Raw genomic sequence first — 27,645 nt, 5'->3', positions numbered from 1 at the left:
AAGCCACAATGCAGGTTATAAGATTTGATTTTGTGGAGTGATGAGTTGGAGTTCACCGAAGAGAAAAAATCCTACCATAAATACTAAAATTAGTAATTCAGAACTAGTAAAAAAAAAATCCTCCTGGTCAACAAGAGAATATGAATGAATGCAGGCTTTTCCACTTGGTATGAAAAAATCATTGCCAACTAAGCCATGAAAGCTCAAAGAACAAGCCATCTTTTAGAAACTTCAAATTTACAGAAAATCAATTTGATGGTCTTTCTGACAAAAAAAAATTGTCTGCAAGCAATCATTTCAAGTAATTTCCAGATTCACTGTTTAAAATAACTTCCTCTGCTGTACAAAAAGGTAAATATTATATATAAAATGTAGTTATCTTAATTTATATTCTTTTAGCATACAAAGAATGTAAAAATACAATTAATGAAAATATGACTTTGAAAATAATGATCATCAAAATCTTTCGAAAGTGCTTCTTGCTTCTTTGTGACTATACTCTAAAATATTCAACAGAAAATATGATATATTTTGGGGAAGATAAAAAGACAAAGCAGCTTTTTGAGTTCTGCGTAGGGTGGGGAAAATTGAGAATAATGGAAAAAAGTTAGTGAATAAAGCAAAAAAAAGAATAAGAATAGGTAGTAAATGTCTGTTACACTCTGACACTGCCAAATTTATACTCTGTCCTCGGAGTTACAAAGCATGTCACTGTGTTCGGCTATTTGGTTCATCCACAAGTTAATGTCTTAGCTGAAATCAAGACAGAAGCTTCAAAGTTGTAAGTAAATTTGAGAAATGTTAATAATTATTGCTCACGACTAAAGGGTAAACATAATATCTAGGACTTACAATACTGGTATTTCGGTATTTTTAATTTATGAAACCGGGATACCGGTATTCCAAAAACAAACGTTTTTCTCAATAAATTTTGATGACAATTAGGTGCAATAAAGTAAGGAAAAAAAACAAGTACTGTAATTACTTGAATTCATGTTTTAAATAAAAACTTTTATTGCAATAATAAATATTTTGAAAAAAAAATCATTAAAATACAGTTATTCTAAAAACAAAAAAATACATATTGTTACTGCAAAGTTTAGTTATGTTTAAGCATCCACACTACCTGTCCGAATAAAGTGAGCTCTTAAGAAACATATGATTGTTTAAAATGGATCTAATTTTGGTACATATTTGATTAGCGGCAGAAAACGCCTTTTCAGATTCTATTCTGGTACTATTGTACTGAGATAATCGTAGACAATCTCAGTCCTCATTTTCTAGGCTTTGAACTTTTTTTATCCTGAAAGAGGCCTCTGAGGTCGGGAAAACTCATATCTAGGAAATAAACTCATACACCGACCATTGAACAAAATTTACTGTAACTAAAATTTTTACAAATAGTATAAAAATATAAAAATAATATAAAATCAAAGACAAATTAAGTAAATAATTTGTCTTTGATTTTATATTATTTTTATATTTTTATACTATTTGTAAAAATTTTAGTTACAGTAAATTTTGTTCAATGGTCGGTGTATGAGTTTATTTCCTAGATATTTGAACTTTTTTTAGCAAAAATAGTTAAAAGTATTTCGTTAATTTCTGACTCAAGTTCAACTTTTAAAATCTCATTGGAGTCAGGCAATTTCTTATTTTGGAAAGAATTTGCGGAACACTGATGTTCCGTTCCATGTTGGTCTTCCATGATTGAATTCTGTTCATCATTTTCTGAAGGAGAAAGACTTTATTAAGTGAAGTATAATTTTCACTATAGTATCTTTACTGAGTCTGGGAGAGAGCAAAGAGTGGGGATAAGGAATAAAGAAGAGAGCAAAGAGTGCATTTAAGGAATTCTTCACATATATAAATGCAAAGAACAAAAAGACAAATCAGATTGGACCCTTATGTAATGGACGTGGGATAGTATTAGATAATGTAGCTGAAGTTGCAGATGAACTCAACAGTTACTATGCATCCATATTTATCAACAGTTACTATGCATCCATATTTACATTAAAAAACCCTTTGTGTCAATGAAATATTATGGAAGTGAAATTGAAAAAAATGTAATTAATGATGTTGAAATTTCAAATGATTATTTAATGAGAACTTTCATGCCTATAGGCGAGTAAGGCTCCTGTGGTTGATGGCATATACCCTATAATCTTAAAGGAGGCGGCAAGTGAGTGCATTGAACCATTAAAGCTAGTTATGAGAGCATCACTGGACAGGAGAGATTCCATTGGATTGGTGTAAATTGAAACATAAAGGCGGAGTTCTTTATGTTTCATAAAGAACTAGGAGTGCAATGGGAAATTACCGACCAGCCAGTCTAACTTCAGTAGTAGGGAAAATTATGGAGGCAATGATCAAGGGTGGAATTCAGGATCATTTAGATGGAAATGGAATTCTGTAGGATACAAGGCATGGTTTTGTAAAGGGAAAATCATGTTTAACAAATCTTGTTAGCCATTTTGAGGTCACTCGTGAGCTGGATTTAGGGAATAATTTTAATATTGTTCATTTGGATTTCAGCAAAACATTTAACTCAGTCCCACATGAGTGGTTACTTTATAAGTTGGATCAGGCTGGAATCATAGGGAAAATCCTTAGATGGATAGCACGATGGCTTGGGGGAACCAGGCAGAGGGTTGTGATAAATAGTTATTCCCGAGATTGGGTTAATGTAAGTAGTGGGGTTCCCCAAGGATCAGCATTGGGACCACTGTTGTTTTTGATTATCTTAAATGACATCTATGGAGGGCATGAGGTCTAAACTTGCAGATGATGTAAAGATCGGTAAAGTAGTTAATGATCGCCGCCAAGCAGAGCTTCTTCAGAGTGACCTAGATAGACTTCCGGGATTGTCAGAAAAGTGGCAGCTATGCTTTAATTCAGCAAAATGCAAGGTCTTACACCTGGGGAACAGCAACCCCAAAATAACTTATACACTTGGTGGAGTTGAACTAAGTCAGTAGTGGAGGAACAGGACTTACAGTACGGTCAGACATGAAGTTGTCTGAGAATTGTGGACAGGTTGCAATGTTGCATGGTGTACTATCAATGATTTATCGAACATTTGCTAGTAGAGATAACGACATTGTAATCACATAAAGGTGATTTTATAACCTTTATGTGATTAAATTATAAAGAATTATTATTTTTTAAATTAGTACCGAAAAACTGGTATTTTTTGTATTTTTTGTAGCAATACCGGAAAAAAATGACAGGGATCCCGGTATTGTAAGCCCTAGAAAGCCCTTTCTAATACCTCTAGAAAGAAAAAAATAATAAACAGATTATAACAGAAAAAGTAAGTTTTGGGGATAAAAAAATGTTGAGTATTAAAGACCATATACACAGAAAATAATAATAAAAGGGAATGCAAAAATTAAACTGATAAAAAAAGTGAAGAAATAAAGAGTTAATATTTAAGTGAAAGCTATTGAAAAGATTCAGCAGAAAAATAAGTTTGCAACTATTAAAGAAATAACCTAAGAATATAATAGTACTCCCATTTTTAAAATAAATTCAAATAACCACTGTCTCCTTAACCTTCTGTAACTCCTACAGTGTCTGATAGATGCACTATTTTTTTTAATTTTTCTATTTTTTTCTGAATTTGGAAGTGGGATTATATCCTCCCATGTACCTTTCTCATCTCTATGTGATGGCACAATATCTGTTTTTATTTTGATTTATGCAACAATGCATAAATTATGCTATTATTTTCTTAGACATTTCAGCTGCCTTCAATAACATTTCTATTCCTACCTCAATACTAATTCTGGAAAATTACTTCTTTATAGGAAGCATGCTAAAAACTGTGGTCAATGCTTCAGAGAAGAGGCACATCAAGGTGATAAACAGGGCCAAAAGTGCATTCTTTGACATCACTTGAGGCATACCACAAGGAGGCATTTTGCTTGCTGCTATTTTTTTAGCTGCATTTTAACTATTTCAGCCTGTCAATGGCTGTAATTTTGTCTCCTATGCAGATGATATAAAATTTTTCATGGCATCTAGGAATCAAGGAATGCTGGAGGAGTGCAATTTTAATGCAAACAAGAAATAAGGAGCCCTTAAATACTACCTTGAGTCTACTGGTCTGCAAATCAGTGCAAACAGTTTTCACAAATAAGAAACAGAAAAATAACATCACAATTTATATCAAAGGAACCGAAATTCAGAAAGTTCATACACATAACAACTTGATTTAAATAGGATGATGGCATACCTTTACTCTACACTTTGAATATATCAGTAGGGAAACATATTCAGTGCTTTGGGCCACCAGACAAGAACTTATTGGCAAAAATGTGTAATTCCTATTGAGGAATTACAAATTTTTGTAACAAAATCCCCTCAGATTAAAGTTCTAATTCAAAATCTTCCTTAGGCTCAACTTTGGAAAACTTTCTACCATCTCAAAGGCTATCTTATACACCAACCTAGAAATCATATAGACAAGTGGTGATAAGAAAAAACTTCCTAACACTTGATCACACACCTTTACACCAGACCCAGAAGTCTTGTACAGCATCTGAGATGCAAGCAGACGCAACTGGACAGTTTGCAGAGATTTTTCCCTGTGAACACAAACTTTTCAGTGAGTTAAATGTCGACTCTGAAATTCCATGCACCAATGCAATTTACCAGAAGCAAGTGTGCACAGACTCTCACCAACAACTACAAATCTAGTGCTGATAATGATTTTGAGAATTTTAACTATCAGGTTGGAAGTATATATATTGTTATAACATTGTATCCAATTTTCTTACGTTGCAACAGAAGTATTTTAAATTTACTGTTCAAAATCTATCATGCAAAGGTTGGCAAATAATTATGCCAGATCCGAGCTCACATTTAACAGTGTAAACTCCATGTTATGATATTTGTTTACTCAGGCTGAAGTATGTAATCACAATCTCCCCTAGTCAAAAACTGTCAAGTGAGAGAAATAAAGCAATAATAATAATTATTAAATTTTATTGAGATAAATTAGAGAATAAACTGGGTAATCTAAAAAAGTGAAGAAGTATTTTGATCATCAGATCAAGAGGCCAAACACAGCAGGTCATTTTGGCATATCATTGCTGCTCTGCTTCGTGGACAATAAACAAGCTTTTGATTGCATTATCCACAAGAAATTAATCGAAACTTTGCAAAAAAAAAAAATCAGCTTCATAAAAGTTCACAGAGCATAATTGAAACAATGTTTATAACACTGCAATCTGAATGCAAGTTGAGCCTGGGAATGAATCTGAGAATGGATGGATGGGGAAATAAATTTATTTTTATGCCCAACTTGACTTTACACTGGCTTAGTGCTGATTCTGGTGAAAATTTTATATTTTAAGCCTAGGATGAAAAAATTATGGTGAAATCTGGTGATAAAATTATAATTTAAGCCAATCACAAAACAAAAATAAAATTTAAAAAAAAAACACCTCTGTCTGAAATGAAATTTCTTGAAAGAATAAATGGCATATTATAGAATAAATTCAAAGGGAAAGAAAATTATTTAATATCAAAGAGAATAAACTAGACAAAACGTTGATTTTTAAAAAGTTAGCATTTAAGGCAACTAGGGATTTTTCTGATTACATTGCAGTGGAAGACCCAACCCCTACACCTCTGAGAATGGCTAGGAACAATACCAAGAGAAACCATTGGACAAAACAAATGAAAACCCAAGGATGGACAGATGGGAAGAGTTAGTTTATTTCTACATAAGATAGAAAAAAAAAGTTTCTACACAGTTTAGAGTCAATTACTGTTATAAGCCTAATGTAAAAGAATAACTTAATTGGCAAGAAAAAGAACAAAACTGGGATACCTCGAAAGTAGCATTCTACTGTGTTGTGTTCAGTTGAGTTATATGCTTGTTCTTAATTGCTAGTTTGTATCTGATTTTTAATACAGCAAATATATTTATAGTAAAGCATTAAGCTAAAAAATTTAGAAAACTCATATTATTAATGACTGTAGAGGTATCCAGATAAATCTAATTTAAAGCAGTTAAACTGAATGGAAGAGGAAAAGTAAATGGAAGACAAAGTTTTTAATTTATTTATGAAGAATAACAGTAAAGAGATACAAAATAAAAGATAAAGAGTATAATTTAAAGGAAGGATGAGGCATTTGTTCCTAATGGATAATGATGTCAGATAATTTTCAGAAAGACTAGTATCTCCAAAGTAGCAGAGATTCCATAAATCTTTGGGGATCACTACTAAAATCAGCAACATTAAGATTCATTCAATATGACATAGCACCAAACTTGAGAGAATTAATTTTCACAGCTGGAAAATATCCACATGAAATATTGGATTAATGACTCTTAATTTATAATTAAGAATGAGAATTATTAAAGGAATGTTTCTTATTAATTTAAGGTGTCACTGTTTTCTTATACTATAATTTCTATTTGTAACAAGCAAAAATTGGGGAAGGAGGGAATACACAAGTGTAAAAATTAAATTCTTAAAAAAAAAAAAAAAAAAAAACACAACAGGAAAGAGGGACTTAGAGGAGGATTATTATTCAGAGGAAGAAAATAAATTAATATACTAAAAAATATGCTGTCCATCACAAACTAAATACTAAAACAGATGTTTTTTTTTATCCCATGTATTATCTATTTCACTTAGGTATATTATTTATTTATGTGTTACAGTGAACTATATTATTACTAATACAGTTCAGTGTAAGCCAGGCCTGGTCTAGTGGTTGAATACACAGCCACAAGTAAGCAGGCATACTGCCATGAAAAATGTGTGGTCTGTTGTGAATTATGGAACTAGAAAAAATAAAATATAAAATTACAGCTCTAACCTTACTTCAACATAGGTAAAAGGTCATAATGAATATGTAAACTCTTCTGGACTCTCAACCATCTCGAGAATAAACAGAAATTTATTATATATCGTACTGGAACTTATTTTTAATTGCTTTCAACTGAAACCTTAGATGCAATTTTATCTCCAGTTTTGGATTTCATTTTTTTAAATAAAAAAAGATAAATTAAAAATAAATAAAAGCAAAGAAAAATAAAAAGTCACAAGATGACTTTTGTTATTTTTTTCTAATATTATAGGTACAAGATATAGTGCTGGTGAAATATACTGTGCAAACAGATAATACAAGGCCCGATCCTATGCAATAAAGGTTCTAAAATCTGTACATGCATGTATTCTTGATGACAAAAGTAAACATACTTAAATGACTGAGGCTGTTTGCAGAAGAAAGAACCTATGCTTACTTAACGGATAGATGTGAAGCTAAACTTGACTCAGGACCAGTAAAAAGCAAGCAATTTAAATAAATTAATGGGTAAGAATCAAGCACATTTACAACTAATATTCATATTAAGGTGAATAACTGTACACTGCCATATTTTCATCACTGGTGGAAAATAACTTGCAAAATCAATAAGCCAGTTGTGCCATCTAGCAAGATGGTTGTAATTTCTTCCTCTATTAATTTATTTTTCAAGCAAATTACATTCTCACTGGATCAAGTTCAGGTTCAGTTCCAAATATACAATCAATAAGCCAAGACTTTTAAGATATGTTTATTTTTATCATCAAGCCCACACGATTTTAGAATTCATTGTACAGGATAGTGTTTTATATTATTTGTATTTTTTTATCTTCAATATATAACTTCCTTATTCTCCTACGCACATTGAGACAGGAGTAAATATCAGTAATGTATACTTACTTTATGTTAACCAAATTATAAACAGTCCAGTTCTTTGAAACCATGCAGGTAATAAATTTGTAACAGCATCCATTTTATTAGTATATGATTATTAATAAGGTCACTTTAGTTATAGATGTTTTATCTATAAATAATGTTTCAACTGCATATTTCCTGTGTGTATAAAGCACAGCAAAATAACTGGTCAAATAACAAAGGGGTTTACTTTTTACAAAACAAAAGTGTAGCTTTAAACCTCATCTTAACAGTAACAGAAACACTTGTAAAAACAGATATTACTTTACAATTTCAGTAATGATGATTCTTGTGACAAAGCCAACCAGAATGGCAAATACAACTGTTACAATAGTTCCATGGGTCATGGAAAAGCCAAATACCTGAAAAGAAAAGAAAAAAAAAAAAAAGATTTAAATCTTAGAAAACAAATAATGTTATATAGCCCATAGTTCCCAACCTGTGGTAAATCCATTACTAGTAGTACACGCAGTGTTGCACCACTGCTGCAAAGTGGTACAACAGTGCATATACTTTAGTATTTACCCTATTACAACAAAAAATATTTATTAATAGTGGTACTCAATTTCAAAAAGGTTGTTGGGAATCCCTGATATAGACTATCTTATCTATTTTAAATCTTATTTAGCCTGCAGACTACTGTGAGTATTTTTGACTGCCATCCTAAAAATAAAGAGTAGAAATTAATAAAATCAGAAAAACTTTCTAATTCACTAGAGAAGATGAGAATGCAATTGAAGTAAAATGTTGAGTTTCAAGTAAATCCTTCCTGAAAACTAGACTCAAACGAACCCATTTCTCAACAAATCAAAATTTGCATCCATTTCTCCCTTTACTGATTACAGCATACTTAGTTCTCTATTTCATTTGGAACTTATATTTTGTGTTTTTAATTTATTTGAGTCCATTGCAACCTCACAGGATATGTTTCAGTTGACAAGTTCTCCAACCAGAAAGAGGTAGGGGAAGTTTGCCTCACTGACAGAACTACTGTTCTAAAGATTCTTAATTAAAAATTTAATAATGGTTCTTATTTTATAACATAAATTTTTTTGCTTTTCTGGATTATCTCATCCTCCATTTAGTACAAATAACTTGGAGGGGTGGGGAAATCACCCACCTGGCAGATACGTAACTACATTTATCTAAAATAATATTATATTTCACTAATTAAGATCTGAGATCAAAATTTGAAAATCATAGAAAATATAGGACATTATATACAGGAAATATAGGACAGCAAAAACATTGAATTATGCAGGCATCTGCATAAGAATGATAAAAATTAAATAATTAAGTTATTCAAATGAAATTGACTTGTGTTAAGACTTACCGTCATCTGAAGTGGATTTTGCTTCAAAAACTGCATTATTTTCATCCTTTCTTCTGATGGGTACATACACTGAAAATAAAGTAAAACTTAAAAAACTGATAACAATTCAACATGTATTTGTGATGATCAAATTTCATTTCATAATAATTATTATTTTAATGCTGATAGCATTTTCAAAATACTTCTGGAAAACAGGAAAGCTTCCCAAACTCCTTTTTTCCTGGAGAAAGGAATGTTTACAAATAAAATTTCTAAATCTTAAAGAGCTTTTGATTCAGTTTATATCTTTTTATTTTAACTTATTTCATTCACTCTCTTTCATATATTAAGGTGTTAATGTCAAGGCGTATGTGAAGGTACAGTGGTGTGCAAAACTTAAGGACCAACACTATTTCTAAAGGTTACAACCACAAAATCAAACGAAACAGCCTGTGGCGATTTGCATAACTGTGGCCGTTCAGTAGAAAGCTGGTGCACATGCAAAAATTTGAATCGTGATGAGAGGGCTCACATAAATAGAAAAAAGCAGCAGTTCAGCAGTTATGTGCAAATTAGCGAATGGTGTGCATGATTGTTACAGACGTTCGTTTGGTTTCATACAGTGCTACAGACAATGAAATGGCCAGTAGACAACATCTGGATGACTTTACCCAGGGTCGAATAATTGGGAAGCTCGAGGAAGGTCGAAGTGCGAGAAGTATGGCTGCAGAGTTCGGTATCGTCCATAGTATCATCTCACGTGTGTGGTCAGCCTTCAGAACGACAGGTTGTTGTTGTTTGGTTTTTAGGAGCATTAGCAACTAAGGCCATATTGCTCCGGGAATATGCAGTGGTCATTCCCTTGACCTTTCCGCATCCTCCGTATTTGGTGGTGGTGACGGGCTCGAACCCCGGTCTAATCAAGAAGCGTGTGCTATGCACTGCTGCTCCTTCCCACCTGGCTACGGAGGCGCCAGAACGACAGGTACAGCTGTTCGAAGGACCAGTGATGGTCGCCCACGAAAAAAAAAAAACGCCCAACGATGACCACTATATACTCCTACAGGCCAAGAGGGACCAACACCAGACAGCAGGATCCATTGCAAACCAGCTCCACAGGAGCACAGGACATTGCAGTTTACTGTGGCTAGGTAACTCCACAAAGGTGGACTGTTTGCCCAATGGCCAGTAAGCTGTGTCCCTTTAACACCTGCCCATCGGAGATATCGTTTACAGTAGTGCATCGAATACAAGGACTGGACAGCAGGTAAGGTACTCTTTACTAATGAGTAGATTCAGTCTCAGCAGCGATTCTGGACGTCAGCTAATCTGGCGAGAGGTTGGCACATGGTATCACCACACAAATCACTGAAAAGGATCGAAATGGCGGTCGAAGTATTCTCGTCTGGGGAGGCATTATCTTGGATGGACGTACACAACTCCAGATATTGGAAAACGGTACTGTAACCAGTGCATGCTATTGCACTGAGATAATCCTTCCCCCAAGTGCGTCTGTTCCGAGGTGCCATTGGCCCCGAGTTTGTGTTTATGGTTGGTTTTTTGTTTGTTATTTGGTTTTTAGGAGCATTAGCAACTAAGGCCATATTGCTCCAGGGATATGCTGTGGTCATTCCCTGACCTTTCCGCATCCTCCGTATTTGGTGGTGACAGGCTCGAACCCCAGTCTAATCAAGAAGCGTGTGCTACGCACTGCTGCTCCTTCCCACCTGGCTACGGAGGCGCCTCGTGTTTATGGAGTAACGCCACACCCCATCGCACTGCAGCTGTCGGTATGTTTTTGGAAAGTGAGGATTGGCCTGCCCATTCTACAGATCTAAATCCCATCAAACACATAAGGGGGCACTCTGGGGAGACACCTAGTAGGACGTCCACACCTGCCAGAAAATGCTCACTAGCTGAAGGTGGTGCTGACAGAAGAATGGACGATGTTACCACAAAAACTTATCAACAACATTGTTCTAAGTATGGACAGGCAGTGCAAAGCCTGCATCAACATTAGAGGTGGCCATATCTCCAACTGAGGACCACCTCTTCCCTTTGTGCCATCTTTGGCAGTGATGCATCTGTATCATGACAGCCAGTGTTGCCATTTTTGAATAAAGTCCCTCTGTACCGTTTTGTTTCCATTGTTGCATCGGTGTTGTTTCCTTCATCATTTCTGTACCTCACGAGGTTTCTTTGGTATGCTTTTCCCATATCCAGGACACTCCTATGAGAAGCTACTGGTGAAATCCTGATTGGTCCTCAAGTTTTGCACACAAGTGCATAACTTTACAATTATTTACATTTTAATTTCTTGGAAAATGGATAAATTGGAAAATGGATAAATTATATTGGATGAAGTGAAAAATACTACTTCTCCAACAGTGTTGTGTGCAATAGCCTGAGAGCGCTGAAGTTTGTGACACTAGTAAGCAAGATACTACTACTTAGTTTTATCTTGGCTTGAGGATAAGTCCATTCCACTGCAATCTTCCTGCTATGTTGCTGCATATAATATAAAACGTCAAGTATGTTCTTGTTTTTGGTCTTTCTTTTTTAACAAGTTATGTTTAATTCGAAAAAGTAAAATCAAATTTCAAGCAGGATTCATCGTTGTAGCAGTCAATAGTTTATCAAAATATTATTTTGATATAGGAAACTACTAAATTCATGCAAATACAAGTAACTTTTAGTTTATTGTTATAACTTGTGGAGTAAAGCTACAACCAACCCCAATTATAAGGTTATAAATTCACAATTATTAATTTAACAGCACCAGATGTTGTTGCACATATCACTGTTGCGTATTTTTCTGTAGAAGTGTGTTCACAGGCCAATTTAAATGCTGTGTAGGCTGAAAAATATGCAACAACTTATGAGGAAAATCACTTCTGCCACCTGCTTTAGAAATTCCCCCAGTCACTGGCAGGAATCAAACCCAGACTTCAATAAACTGAGTGGCAGAGAGCATCGATCATGCCAAGCTGATATGGGGGACAACTACAGGATTACAAGCAAGCCACACTACCTAGCATTTAAAGTGCTAAGTATTGCAATAAATCCTCTGTTGGCTGTGTTTGGATTCATTAAAAAATACTACCACACCACCAAAGAAGGAATGAATTATTAATAAATAAATAAACAAACAAAAAAAAAAATTTAAATGCTATACATGTGAACTGATAGTATTTAGACTGTTAAATTACATCAGTTTTTTTTAAAATAATTAAACAAAAGTCCATCAAGATGGCTAAATAATGTGAAAGACTGCAAAATCTTTGGGAAATGAAGTTAGATTTTAACTTTTTTTTTTCCAGTTTATAGGAATTCCACAGTGAATCCAAAAATATAGTAATAAGTAATAAAAGTTAAAGATAAATTATATTCACATGGACTGAGAGTTTTCCTTCATTGAAATTACTCCAAGATCTGAAATTATCAGCCTCTGTATTTATAGGTGGTGGTGTTCTAATCATATTGCTTTATTTACATAAATAAACAACATTGTTGCATAAAGAATATTCCATATCCACTGTAAAAACAATGGATATAAGACAAATACTGGACATACAATGGAACAAGCAATACTGCATTGCAAGATTTTTTTAAAATTTTATCGTCGTTTTTTTAAACTGGACCCTAAACATAAAAGGTCAGCACGAATTGACTGAGGACTGGTTTAGTGGCATCTAACCCAATATCAATTTGTGCAGTTTTACCAATTGTAAAGTAAATAGTAGAATACAATTGGCAAATCTGAATTTTGCCAGTTGTAGAGTACATACACACGTGATGTAAATGACATAGCTGATTGGTCAGGAGCAAAAGTGCAGTATGCCCATGTGACTACTAAATACAATTAATGTTTGTATTTATGATTTACCATAAAACTCCTCTGACCTGTAGTCATGCTGGAGTATAAAAAAGAACATTTTTTTATCCTGTTATTGCTGATTTTATAGTGCAACAGCATCTTAAGCCATACTATTCTTCTGAATAGTATGGCTTAAGATGCTTAAGAGGCACTGTTCTTCTGAATTGGCTTCTATAATTCCCGCTCTCTCTTTCAAAACAGTCCGAACACGTGCCGCCACCAGCCAACATCCATTTACTGTCCAACTTCAAACCCACAGAACCAACTTTTCATCTTCCTCATTTATTCATTCAACTGCCGTTTTCTGGAACAACCTTCCTTCATACGTATTTCCTGAAAATTACAATTTGCAGAAGTTCAAGTCCAATGTCAACAAATATCTTCTTTCGTCTTCTCAACCTCCAACCCAAGCACGGTACTAAGTACTATAGGTTCTAATACCTCTCGTGTTTGGGGTTCTCATAAAAAAAAAAAAAAAAAAAACTAAGTCAGTATTTTATCTGTAAATATATACACTCACAGACCAATTTGCATGTTGTGCAGAGGGAAAAACCTCAGGAATAGCTTAAGGGGGGGGGACCCCTATGCCCAAGATCAGCTCTATAGCACTGACTGAATAGGCCCTTAGGAAGTCCTATATTCTCCCAGAGATTCTACACTTCTCCAAGTGTTGAATCTCTACACTTGGAGAAGTGTAGGGATTCAACTCTACACTTCTCCAAACAAGTGACAAATACCCTCTGATTTTCACACACACGAGCATCTGAGATCAATTTGCAACATGCCAGTAACTACACTAGTGCTGTGGTATTATCTGCATAGAGTCAAGGAAGACTCACAAAAGATAAATATCAATAATTATAAATTTTAAGATAAGACAAACTAAATAGATGGATTGGATGAAGTATTGTTAGAGCTACACTATCTCCAGCAGAATAGCTCATGGGCAGTCAGTAAAAGTGTGAGTTGCTCTGGCAAGGTAAAATCGTTTTATATATTATTATGATCTAATTAAAATAGGCTCATTGTGGTCCGGGGTAATGTATGCAGAAGCTGGTGTATGCATGAGACTGAACCCATGCTCTAACTGCAATTAAACAGTTAAAATGAATCTGTAAACTCTTCTAACCCTGGCTATACACAGAGTATAAACAGAAATTTATTTTATTTATTTATTTTATATATCTGTGAATTATTCTGAACCAAGTAATATCATGCTCTAATTACATTATTTTCCATGGGTAAAATGTTTCAGAGATATGCATTTTCACTTTATGTAGCAATTTCTAGGAATGAATTAATCATACAACTTTACAGATACCTGTATAAATGGGCTATTTCATATTTTACATATATACACAATAGCTGTCCTATTTTATATTACTCAATGTATTCAATAAATTGTAATTTATACAGATTGTTATAAAGTAAATGAAATCTTCATTTGCTTATTTATTTAAAAGTTCTTGTTTTAGATAAGTCTTGTTTTATTTGGAATCGTATAGTCTATATATGTAATCTTCCCCACTGAAGTAACAATTTTTTAAAGGCACTCTTTTGTGCAGCTTATAGGCAGTTGGTGCAGGATAGGCTCATGGGCAGTCAGTACAAGTTTGAGATGCTATGGCCAGGTAAAATCATTTCATAATATTATTATGATCTTATTCTAATTAAATGACCATGTTTTAGATTTCTTCGGATCTTGATGGTCTTTATATGTAATCCCCTCCCCTCACAAAGTTGATAGGAACAGACATTATGTCTAATGTGTAATGCCTATTCCTATCAACTTCTCAGATTTCATTTGTACTTTAATTTGCCAAACAACAACTCTGATTCACTGAAAAAAGAAATTAATAATTAAATTAATAGAAATTAATCACAATTTTGTTATTAGCTAAACTTACCCATAACATCCTCTGTCCTTCTATATTAACCTCGGCTACCACAGAAGAAAGTAGAATCAGTAACAGTAGAGGAACTATGAACTGAAGTATATTATACATGGTGGCAGGGTGACTAAGCCAATGAACAAGGTATGTAGAGCATCTAAGAATAACTAAAGCAACAAAGCTAGCAAACCAACGTTGGAGAGCAGAAGATGAAAGGCGTAATCGGCACTGAAAAAAGTGAGAGAAGGAAGAAAATGGATGAGATTATGTATTCAATTTCTTCATTTCAAATGAAAGTAATGTTAATCCTAATTAGATTAATTTGGAAGAACATATTCAAGCATTAATTAAATTACAATTTTTAACTCTACTACATATTAAGTCTGAAAAATAAACATAACCGATGTACTGAAATTAATTGCAGGCTATTGCTGTCAATTAACTAAAGACTTGTTATATACAGCATAGGCTCCTGTTTCATACCAAGATTGATATTATGATTTAAATTAGCATGTCACTGTGTGTAGTTATTAAGTAATACATATAGGATAATTAATATGCTATATTATATAATAAAATAAATAGATAAGAAAATACATGTTGAAATACACTGAGTGATCGCTGAATTATGACCACCTACCTAATACTCCTTTTGCCCTCAGTACAGCAGCTATTTGATGTGGCACTGATTCAACAAGATGTAGGAAGCATTCAGGAGGTATGGCCAACCAAGCTGTGTGTAATGCAGTCAGCAACGCAGGTTTGGAGGTGTATCCAGATGCCTGATATGCCTTTCCACAGTGTCCCACAAGTGCTCTATGGGATTGATATTGGGGGAGTTCAGAGACCAATCGATATGCTGGAAGTCAGAACTGTGTTCCTCAAACCATTCCTGCACAAATGCCCGATGGCTCGGCGCATTGTCATCTTGGAAGACACCATCATCATTCAGGGTTATTGTTGTTGTTATTTGGTTTTTAGGAGCATTAGCAACTAAGGCCATATTGCTCCGGGATATGCGGTGGTCATTCCCTGACCTTTCCGCATCCTCCATATTTGGTGGTGACGGGCTCGAACCCCGGTCTAATCAAGAAGCGCGTGCTACGCACTGCTGCTCCTCCCCACCTGGCTACGGAGGCGCCTATCATTCAGGGAAAAAGTGTAATATAGCGGGGTGTACACAGTCAGCAAACAGTTGACAATAGCAGAGACCACTGATACGTTGTTCCACATGCACCAGGGGTCCAAGTTCCTGCCAGTGAAACATGCCCCACACCATACAACCGCCTCCACCGGCCCGCACTTTTGATACCAAGCATGACGGATCTAGAGCCTCATGTTGTTGATGCCAAATCCGTACAAGACGTAAATCATCCGACCAGCACACTTTCTTCCAGTCTTCTAATGTTCAATTTGCATGCTCTATGCACCAGGCAAGTCTTTTACACCGATGAACCTTGGTTAGGAGAGGATGCCGTAGGGACCGTCTGCTGGTATAGCCCATATGTGCTAACGTGCGATGCATGATCATGCCAGGTATTGTTCGGGGTTGGCCCATGTTGTATTGGGTAGTCAACTCTTCAACAGTGCTGCGCCTGTACGAGTCATCACACCCGCACACACCTCTAACATCAATCTTTTGCTGACCTTTGCAGTTTTGCTGTCGGGTCATTGTTTGACCATTTTGACACCAGTCCTGGTACATTTTAACTACGGTGGCTCTCGAACACCCCACCAATTCAGCCGTTTGGGAAATCGAGGAACCAGTTCGTCGAGCACCCACAATCTGTCCTTTATCAAAGTCAGATAAATCCTTCCTTTTACCCATCACACTTGAAATTTTACTACCTACTGAACCACCGAAACCTTATCTATGCTACATAGGTCGACTAACTCCACACTCTCATACCTCACGTGGTCAACAGGTCGCATTCAGTTTTCATAGGGGTGGTCATAATTCAGTGATCACTCAGTGTATGTCACAAGTTTTAAAAGGCTGGGCAAGATAAAAAAAATCCTTTAATATGCCATGATCTAGCCAGTAAATCATGTGCAGAACAACCATGTTATTAGTGGAAAATAATATTCTTTATATATGGGGATATTATTTTCTGAGAGTTTCATACCTTCAATAAACACTGAAGTTGATTCTGTAGCTGATCTGATGCTGTTTTCCTGTATATAAATTAAAATTTATAGACACAAAAAATTTGTCATAAAAAAAAAAAAAAACACTTCAGTAATTCTCACTTACACAAATTTTCCAATAATGATGTAGTATTTCAGCTATGGACATAGTATGTGGTGTAACAGAAGCATCATCAATTGTCTCTGCTCCAGTTGCTCCATGTCTCATTTCTCTAACTGGGATGAATGGTCTCTCCTAAATTGGTGATTATATTATAAAACTATATAAAACATTAAAATTTTAAATTTTTTTATTATTTCTGTATCATGTATTATAAAAAAAGCTTACAAAAATTGAGGTTTAAAAACAGAACAAAAAAATCTTTATATATTAAATTTATTCTGGAGGCAAAATCCATTAACTTGCAATTATCTAAATATATTTCCATCGTGTAGTTTCAATATAGGAAGACCACATGAGAGGCACAATGGGAGTATACTTTTCAAGCAATTTTGCAAACAATATGCAAAAAAGGCGCAATTTTAAGTTATGGTTATTTAAGGGAGGAGGAGGATAAGGAAGAAGAATAAACTCCCACTTTGTAATAATTTAGGTTTCAATATGGCATTAACAAATTGTGCTTATTTTATATCAAAGGAGATTTGTATACTACTTTGGTTACACCTCTACAGTTTAAATTAAGAATTATTGCATTAAAAAAAAAAAAAAAAAAAACACAAATAAATATTCCATGGTGAACTGCAGAATCATCCAATGTTTATAAACTATCATAAATGTTCCCTGGTGTAGGGTCATTCAAGTTGAATGACTGTAGATCATGTAGATTGTGGTGGATTGCAGTGGGCTCATCATACACCTTTTCTTCCCAGATATGTCTATTTTCTTTTTATATGTAATTTATTGTTAATCATTGGCATTTTCATTAGGTGGACTTTTATATTTCTGTTTGTCTAAATTTTAGGATTGCAGCTTGTGAAAACTTTAAGAATGTAAAAGAGACAAACCATCTCAGCTGACATGTTTTTTTTTTTGTTTTTTTTTTCCATTTCTACAACTTCTTCCAATAATTATTCTTTAGATTATTTTAACATGTTCATAAACAGATACGGCTTTATTTTTATCTTTTTAAACTTGTCACTACCATCCTTGGTGAGCTCTGTGCTGGCAAAAAGAGACAGACTGTCTCTGTAAGCATTTGAGCTTTTGACACATGCAATTTGCTTAAGTCCTTCATGGCAGTATGGTAGTTTTACCATTTGTCACTCATTTGGAGAAGGTTTTTTTTTTTTTTTTTTTTGATTTGGTAGTTATTGGCGCATCGGCTTCTGTGGCCATATTGCACCTCCCAAGGTTTTTGCAGTACTTTGATCCAAGCCCGAGGCGGGAATCGAACCCGCGCCCTTTGGGTTGCCGGGCAGGTACTTTACCCACTCGGCTAGCCCGGTCGGCCTTTGGAGAAGTGTGGCTTTGAGTCCTGTCATAGACTGGACTCAAAGTACTTAAGTCTCTTCAACTGGGCTGTAGTGAACTGATCTCAGGTGGAGGAAGAAGGCACCCCCCCCTCCACGAGTTATTTTGCAGTTTTTCAGCCTGTAACATGAAATCGACCCATGAACACACTATGTACGTATCGGGCATAACCTCTTTTTGCACGTAGCTGTGAGTAAACAGAGTTTGCTACTTAGTGCATTGATTTCATGTTGAGAGGCACTTTTTCACGAGTTGCCTTACTGCACTATTCAAAATTAAAAAAAAAAAAAAAAAAAAAACACTGCTCCAATGGAGTAACATACAGTAAACTCCTGCTATTCGCGGTATCTGTATTTGCGGTTTCGCGTATTCGCGATCGCCGATTTAATATAAAATGAAACCTAAAAAAATGTGAATTTTAAAGCGCCGTGAATATTTTCCGCCATAAAAAACATGGGCATGGCTAAAATTATCTTTCCCGGTCAAAACAGCGCTCAGTGGGTGGGGGGAGAGGGGTGACAAAATCGCGAGCGTGGATGTTTCTCGCTAATCCTTGTTCAGTATGTGTTATGCGTTTGTCATGGAAGGTTTCGTCGTTTGCTTTTAATTTATATGTTTATAAATTGATATGCTTACAAGAATGATAAATCTACTGTTTTGCAGTGTAAAACAGACTTTTTCGAGTGTGTTAACGGAAGAAAGTGACTTTATTGTGGACAAGTTCTTTCTAACCCCTACAAAAATATGGCTACGAATAAAAAGAGAAATGTGAAAATATCAAAGAAGGTGATGACATTAGCGAATAAAATTGAGTTATTAGACAAAATTTCTAATGGTGAAAATGTCTCCTCAGTGGCAAAACATTATAAAATCAATGAGTCAACGGTACGATCAATCAAAAAATCGGAAGAAAAAATCCGCCGTACTGTCCGTGAAAACGCGTTAATTGCTTCAAAAATTTGCTCAGTAACTCGTGATGTTAAATTAGAAAAAATGGAAAAGGCTTTAAATCTGTGGATAGAAGACCGAACTCAAAATAAAATTCCGTTAAGTTCACTCATCATTCGCAAAAAGGCAAAACTCCTTTATCAACACTTTAGCGAAACTGGTGATAGAACTGGCAGGATGTTTTTTTCGCTAGCAAGCAAAGGTGCTGGTTTGAAAGATTTGTTTGAAATTTCTAATAAATATTACATTTAATATTAAATTGTTTCTTATTTTCATTTCGATGCCATATGCTTGTATTTCACTATGTACATAGTCATATTATGAAGGTACATATAATACATACATAGACAAAATTTTAGACTAGTTTTTCTTATATATTTCATACTTTGGAAAGGAACCCCTTTATTACTATGGGAGCCATAACTCAGTATTCGCGTTTTCGGTATTCGTGACATTTCTCAGGAACGTAACCCCCGCGAATAGTGGGGGTTTACTGTATTGCTTTTTACTTAAAAGTTTTACTCTATTTGGAGTCTGTACAATGCCTTTTTATAGCTTTCATAGCTTGAAGCCTTTGCCCCGAACTTAATTATATATACAGATATAATATAAAATGGCACAATATTGCTCAAGCTGATTAAGCATCTAAAAACCACCACCAACAACAATGACAACAAAAATTTTTCAACTTTTTCTGGCATCCTTCACCTATACTCATATTTCTGTTTTTAGGTGAGTGATGAACTTATTCCAAAAAGAACCAAAATTCTGTAAGTCATTAAAGATTTTCTTTGTCTCTATATGAATTGTATAATAAAAATTAATTATTTATTATAATTTGAACAATTTTTTAATTTCAGTACAGTTTAAAAATATTCAATTTGTAGATGGGGTGAGCTCAATTAGGAATCTTTTTATATTTGAAACACTAGTATACATTTGCTTGTGGATAGACTTCAGAACTTTTGGTTGAATCCTCTGCATCCTAATGGACATGATAGTTTTCTACCTTGAAAGTTTTATATGATCTATCAGGTTGCTGTCAAATTTCTATACAGGGTGATTCAAAAAGGACTTTACAACTTCGTAAGTGTATAGAAATTTATTCAGGAGACTTATATAATTTATTGAACTGTCATATTGTAGCAAAAAATATCAAGTTTTACTGATGTAGTGCCATAGTACTGAATTCCGTCACTTTGAGCGCTAGTGGCTTGAATTTCAAAAATGGCTAATTTCACAGGAGCAGAGCATGCTCGTTGTGTGTTTTGATTTGAAGAAACGAAATCTGTGACAATGGTGCAACGGAATTTTCGCACCAAATATGGAAATGAGCCTCCCAGAAGACCAACAATGTACTCATGTCACAAGAATTTTGTTGAGACAGGTTGTTCTGTTTGCTATGACAAATATGGAAGTCTATTCCACCAATCAACTACCCGCTGGCTAAAGGCAAATCTCTGCACCTCTATTAACATTAGCTAATAGACGCTAATATTGGACAGGCATTTGGAACAAATGGAGGGGTGAAATGGGAGAGTTTTTTTTTTGGCTGATGCTGCATGTTATGAAGACACTTGCAGCCATACCGGTTTACCATGGTGCAACAAATTACTCACTCAGATAAGGCTGCTCGTCAGGAATTCTGTGCAGACATGCTACATTGGATAGAGGAAGACGAAACATTACTGGACAACAATCTTTAGTGATGAGTCAACATTTCATGTTAGTAGTAGGGTTAACACCCACAACTGCAGAATTTTGGCTGGCGAAAACCCGTGCGCACGTCTGGAACATGTTTGTGACAGCCCAAAGGTGAATGTCTTTTGTGCCCTCAGCAAAGTAAAAGTTTATGGAGCCTTCTTTTTCCACGAGACAACCATCAATGGTATTGTGTATCTGGATATGCTGGAAAATTTTCTCATTCCACAGTTCAACGAAGATGACCATGAAGGATGCTTTCACTTTCAGCAAGACGGAGCACCTCCTCACTACCTGATGGAGATAAGAGAATTCCTCAATAACCATTTCCCAGGTTGTTGGATTGGTCAAGCAGGGCCGTTAGCATGGCCACCTCATTCCCCAGATTTTAAACCTCTAGACTTTTTTCTATGGGGTTTCATTAAAGATTAAGTGTTTGTTCCATCCTTAGCTACCAATCTTGCTGAGCTCAAAACTAAAATCACCACCGCAGTTAAAGAAGTTACGCTGGACATGTTACTTCGCGTTTGGGAGGAAATTGAGTTCAGATGGGATGTCTGCCATATCACCAATGGCAGTCACATTGAACCAAAATGACTGTTCTAGGTAAAACTTGATGTTTTTGCTACAATATGACAGTTCAATAAATTATAAGTCTCCTGAATAAATTTCTATATACTTACGAAGTTGTTGTTGTTATGTTGTTATTTGGTTTTTTAGGAGCATTAGCAACTAAGGCCATATTGCTCCGGTGCGGTGGTCATTCCCTGACCTTTCCGCATGTTCCGTATTTGGTGGTGACGGGCTCGAACCCCGGTCTAATCAAGAAGGGTGTGCTACGCACTGCTGCTCCTTCCCACCTGGCTACGGAGGCGCCTTTACGAAGTTGTAAAGTCCTTTTTGAATCATCCTGTATTTAACTGATATTAATTATTAATGTTATTCATGTATGTGATGTGCAATAAACCTGTTACTCTAATCATTAATTAGCGAACTGGTTTTTTATTTATTTAAAGAAGCCAAGTTAACCCTTCATGAATTATCCCGCGATATCTTGTTTTTAGTTTTAAAAGTTATTTGGAACTACAGTCAGTCCTCGTATAGCACGATAGTTGTGTTCCTAGAAACCCTCGTGCAATGCAAAATCGTGCAATATAAACAACAGGCCCTATGGGAAAAATAGGGTTAGGTGCCGACCACCCAAGATTGAACACACATTTGTAACCAAAACATTACCAAACACAATAAATAATCGTAAAAAAATACTTACATATTTTATTACGACTATTACGTAATAAAATATTGCTAATGCTTTTGCTTCTATTGTAAGCAAACTTGTTTTTTTTTTGATTTTCTATCCAAACAGATGACAGCCATTCCATCTCTTCCAATTCTTTGTGTCTTAATCTAATGGAATTTAATTACACTTTGAGTTGTTCCTGCTATCAAAGTTGTTTTTATTTTCTCTGCATTCTTTGTAATTCTCGGCGTTGCCTCATTTAGGTCTGTAGCACGTGCAATATCACATGGTCTTTCATTTCGCTCAAAGCATTTCACAATTTCATATTTTTTTTTTTATCGACAGAGGCGGACTGGCCATAAGCCTTACTGGGGAAATCCCGGTGGGCCGGAGGCCGGTGTGATTTTGGCCATAAACCATAGTATGAGGCCACTATAAATTTTCCTGGGTAAGAACTTTTGAACCAGTCTGCCTCTGTTTATCGATATCGCTTTTGTTTTTCTCTCTGAATCTGCAGTGTCACACCTTTTAAGTATTTTACTCATTTTTAGGGAATAAAGCACAATTACAAACCGAGGATGCACACTTGATATGCATAAACAAAGCTGCGGGCGTGTAGCAACTGAATAAACAACACCGTAAGGCAGAGATACACTATTAACACCTCACATTTTACTAAAGCACATTTCTAGGGGTTACTGCCATAAAACAATAAAAACAATTTCCAGTTGCGTTTCTGCTAGTGGAATCTGTTATAAACTGGTAGTAAACTCGATATAATTGCATTTGCGATAATACCGATAGCTGGAATTGTGTGGGTTTTTACCTGAAATGTGTTTCCCCTTCACTGATATAAAAAACATAAATACATTTTCAGAATCTTCTCTTCATTCCTATCGTGTTGCGTTCGGTTGGGGTAATTCTGCGTTCGACTGCCATTTCTTGTAAACACAAAGGCGAATCGTGCATAAGCGAATTCGGTTCGTGTTATACAAGATATCATTCCCCTATTTATAAATCGTGTATGATCGAATTCATGTAATGTAAACACGTGTTATACGAGGACTGACTGTACACGAAATATCTCGGGATACAATAATACCTGAACCAAACAATAATACCTGCAAATTCAGGATTGAAATGTATTTTCTCGGGCATTTATCTGACTAATTTTGCATTAGCCAGATAAATCCCGAGATTTCTCAGGATTTTCTTACAACTGGCTTTCATTTTACTTATACTGTGTTTACTTATTGTGCAGCAATGTCAGAACAGTAGCATGCGTTCCTATGTGTTGCCAGTAAGCAAAATAAAATTTGCCGTCCTAAATGCTGAATACTGATAAGCGTTAACCAATTAGAAAATTATATCGAAAAATATTTCGGCACCCTCTTGAACTGCCACCTGTAAGCAACACCAACCTCACCTATCCACTTGCGGTGGCCATGTGTCAGAATGTAGTTAGTTCACGATTACTGCTTGTGGTGGGAGGTTACTGCTTGTATATTCCACTTGATTTTTTTAAATTTATTTATATAATGAGTAGTGAAGAGTGTTTTTTCTGTTCCTTTCTTTTAGCTCAAGTGCTAATTTATTTAAAAAATTTGTATAATTTGCAAACTTTTTGGCATACACGAGATAACTCAGGATAGCCCAAATGGGTTAATTACTCCCATGTATTTTCTACTAAAAAATTTATAAAAAACACAAACTGTTATGGCACATTTTCAGGGAAAAAATGTTCCGGAAAGGAGTTAAGATGTTAAAAGAAGAGTAGAATACTTGAAATGAAAGCATTTCAACTGCATAAAGTTTAAATTTTGTTTATACATTTCACAGATGTTTTCTCTACTTCTTCAGTGATTCTGATCTTGCCCTTATGCTGTCACAGAAAACACCAAAAGATCAAAACTGACAACTACAATGAGAAATATGAGTTATTCTCTGGTTCTGGTGATTTTGCAGCAACTTCTTCATGGATACTGCATACTATGGATAGTACTGCCTCCACAGGTTATCCTTATCGAAATACTTGAAATGATAGCACTTCACCTGTGTAAAGTTTAGAATCTCTTTATTACTAATCTAAAAATCATGTTTCACAGATGTTTTCTCCTCCACTTCTTCAATGATTGTGATCATGGTGTTATACTGTCACACTATAATACACTGAACTGCAAACTAATAGTTGTCAGTTTGGTTTTTTGTGATGGTGAAACAGCAAGGTCATGGTTACTGAAGAAGTGGAGAGAAAACATCTGTAAAACATATGACTGTTACTCTGTTAGTAATAAATAGGTTCTAAACTTGATACAGGTGAGGTGCTTTCATTTCAAGTATTTTGATCAAGATAACCTATGCAACATGCCATTTAAACATTATATTAGTCTTACCTATGGAGAAGCACTATCTGAACATTCACTAGGCATGAAAAGATTGCTACAAAACTCAAAGAATAACTCATATTTTTCACAGCCAGTTGTCAGTTTGGTATTTTAGCATTTGTGATAGTGTAACAGCAAGATCAAACTACTGAAAAATAGGGGAAGGAAAAAACATCCACAAAACATAATTATCAGCCTATTAGTAATAGATTCTAAACTTCAAACAGGTGATGAGCTTTCATTTCAAATATTTTGATCAAGATCACCTATGCAACATGCCATTCAAACATATTAAAAGAAGAGACTGCACAGATGAAATTCTTTAGACTCTATTGGGACATACAAGGCCAGATCATCAAAAAAACACAGACAAGAGACAAAGATTACATGCAAAACAGAGTACAGAGTGGAACAGATAGGTAGATAGATAGATATCAAGAAAAATGGAAGAACCACACAAAAAACAAAATGCAGGATGGCAGACTACTTAGTACAAGAATCAAATCCATGAGGAGAGCTAGGGGAACAGGCTACATAAGCCTACCTCCAACTTTTGTACAAGAAATTAAAAGAAATCAGAAATTAAAAGTTTAAAAAAATTCAATTATAATAAATGTCAGAAATGTAAAAAGTTTCAGGAGTTTTATAGAAAGTACCCAAATTCTGTTTCTTTTGACTTCTATTAAATAAGTGATAAAAAAAAAAAAAAGTAAAAGTGCAGCCATTATCAACCCACTGCAGGATGGAAGCCTCCTCAACAATTCATGCTGAGGGAAATGGACCATAATCTGCCACGCTGGTCCAGTGCGGGTTGGCAGATCGACCGTATTCAGCAGTCAGGGGCTTGAACCCCGGTCTACTCAAAGAGCGTGTGCTACTGCACTCCCGCTCCTGACCACTCGGCTACGGAGGCCGTTAAATAAGTGATAATGATAACTGTAACAAGTGAAAAAGCATTTTAAAAGTATTCAAATATTAGAAAAAAATCAGCTAACTTCTTCCCAACTAAATCAAATAACAAATTATAGCAAATATATCTGCAATGTATGTAGTCAAAGCAAGCATTTTAAAAGTAGTATTAAAAAATTATAAAAAAATTAGCTAAACTTCTTCCCAACATAATAAATAACAAATTATTAGCAAATATATCTGCAATGCATGTAGCCCAAGCAAAACATCTGGACTGTGGTATTGTGCTTTTGCCACTGAAAGCAACTAATAAAGGGCTTGTGAGACTGCTTATATTTATTTTTGTCAAAATAAAGCTGCTCCTTTGAAACCACGCTTTCTCTTATATCAAAAAGGTATGCCATTATTTTCATTGACTGAACATCCAAATACACAGAGTGGTGATCCCTTTCAATTCCAATTCCAAAGTATCATTGCAATGTTCCTCAACTACTATAGTCAGTATTTAGATATTTTAAAACAAATGCATCTTTTGGTCCCACATGTTCATTTTTCTTGTTACTTTTTGTTTTCCTTCCATTTCAAATTTACAAATGCAAACAGAAAATGGCCTTCTGGACTATGAGAGATCATTAACATTGAATAGGTTTCAATTACACACTGAACAGAAATTACAGATTATATTATATTACAAACTGATGCACCTAGGTAACTTTCAGTTATCTAGATGCATCCCCTCTTTACACAAGGGTGATGGGAGAAAACTACATACAAAACAGTTCATTGCACTCTTTCAGACTCCAACTTTTTTTGTTTTAGGGTTAGTTTACTCCTATTATATAGATTTTAAAAGCAATAAAACATCTAAAGTTATTTTTTATATTGACAAGGCTAGGTTTTGGTTGGAACACTTACTACACAATTTAAGATGTAATATTTAAATTCATAGCAAGTCATTCCTATTTTTGCAGAAATACTTTTGATAACACTCTATTATAAAAAAGACTTACCTTGTCCAGAAAATTCCAGCTAACATCATTCCTGTAATGTGCTTCTTTTTCTCGCTTTACACGTTCTGTTATTGGAGATATTAAAATGCTGATTTCTTGATTACCTGTAGGACTTTCATTATTCTGCTTCTGTTCGGGAATTTCTTTCTTCCTACTTTTCAGAAACTGACGATGGACAACAGTATTTTCTCCATCAGTATTAAACATTTCATCATCATCGTCATCGTGAGAACGTTCATCATCTAACCAAATAGTTTCTGTAAATAAATTACTGACAAAGTGTTAAACACGTTAAGTAACAAAAGAGACAAAAGAGTATATTTACACTGAATTAGAACAATTTTTGTTAAATTTCCCATTGTGTACTGCTAAAAGAATGAGTGCTTCCTTTCCCCTCCTCTGGCTACTATGACACACTGTCCTCCTGGGTAGGCTTTACATCAATGAATGATAGACTGCAGGAGATACAGTTTATCATTCCTCCTGCAGAACAGTGACCAACTGAGCTACTGATGGAGAGAAATGTTGGTCTGGCTTTCACCCAACATTCCAGTTCACCCCATAGGTGCTCAACAGAGTTCAAATCGGGACTCTGCACTGTCCATTCCAACTTTTATATATTCGTGTCCATGAACCATTCTTGAACTGCATTTCTGGTATGGCATGAGGCATCATCCTGTTGAAACAAACAGGTCTCTACCAAAATACTGCCACATCATAGGAAGCACAGAATTATCTAAAATGTTAAGGTAGACATCAGCATTCGTTGTTATCCACACAATCACCAAAGGTCCTATGCCATACCATGAAAAAGAGAATTCACACCATAATGCCATATCCTCCTCTGAAATTCACTGCTGACACAATGCACTTCAGCAGCATACATTCTGCAGGCATCCTCCTACATTACCCAGCTGATCAGAAAATGATGTAGCGAGATTTGTCACTCCATATAACTGATTTCCACTGCTCTTTATATATCAATTATAGAATTGATTATGCCATACAAG

At 35.0% G+C, this 27,645-nt stretch overlaps 1 protein-coding gene across 1 annotated transcript in view; it reads right to left on the bottom strand.

Moving 5' to 3' along the window:
* Positions 1 to 8,003: 8,003 nt before the first annotated feature.
* The window catches only part of LOC150077819 (uncharacterized), a 45,643-nt gene continuing 26,001 nt past the window's right edge, over positions 8,004 to 27,645 (bottom strand). The window contains exons 5-9 of the mRNA XM_090384372.1: positions 26,636 to 26,877; positions 17,079 to 17,207; positions 14,840 to 15,052; positions 9,077 to 9,145; positions 8,004 to 8,105 (exon numbers count right to left, since the gene is read on the bottom strand). Coding sequence (XP_090240498.1) covers positions 8,004 to 8,105; positions 9,077 to 9,145; positions 14,840 to 15,052; positions 17,079 to 17,207; positions 26,636 to 26,877 — 755 coding nt within the window. The remainder of the gene's footprint in view (positions 8,106 to 9,076; positions 9,146 to 14,839; positions 15,053 to 17,078; positions 17,208 to 26,635; positions 26,878 to 27,645) is intronic.

This window comes from Mastigoproctus giganteus, chromosome 11 (assembly GCF_048544385.1).
Source record: "Mastigoproctus giganteus isolate SK-2022 chromosome 11, ASM4854438v1, whole genome shotgun sequence".
Classification (NCBI taxonomy): domain Eukaryota; kingdom Metazoa; phylum Arthropoda; class Arachnida; order Uropygi; family Thelyphonidae; genus Mastigoproctus; species Mastigoproctus giganteus.
This window is presented reverse-complemented; position numbering and strand designations above follow the sequence as displayed.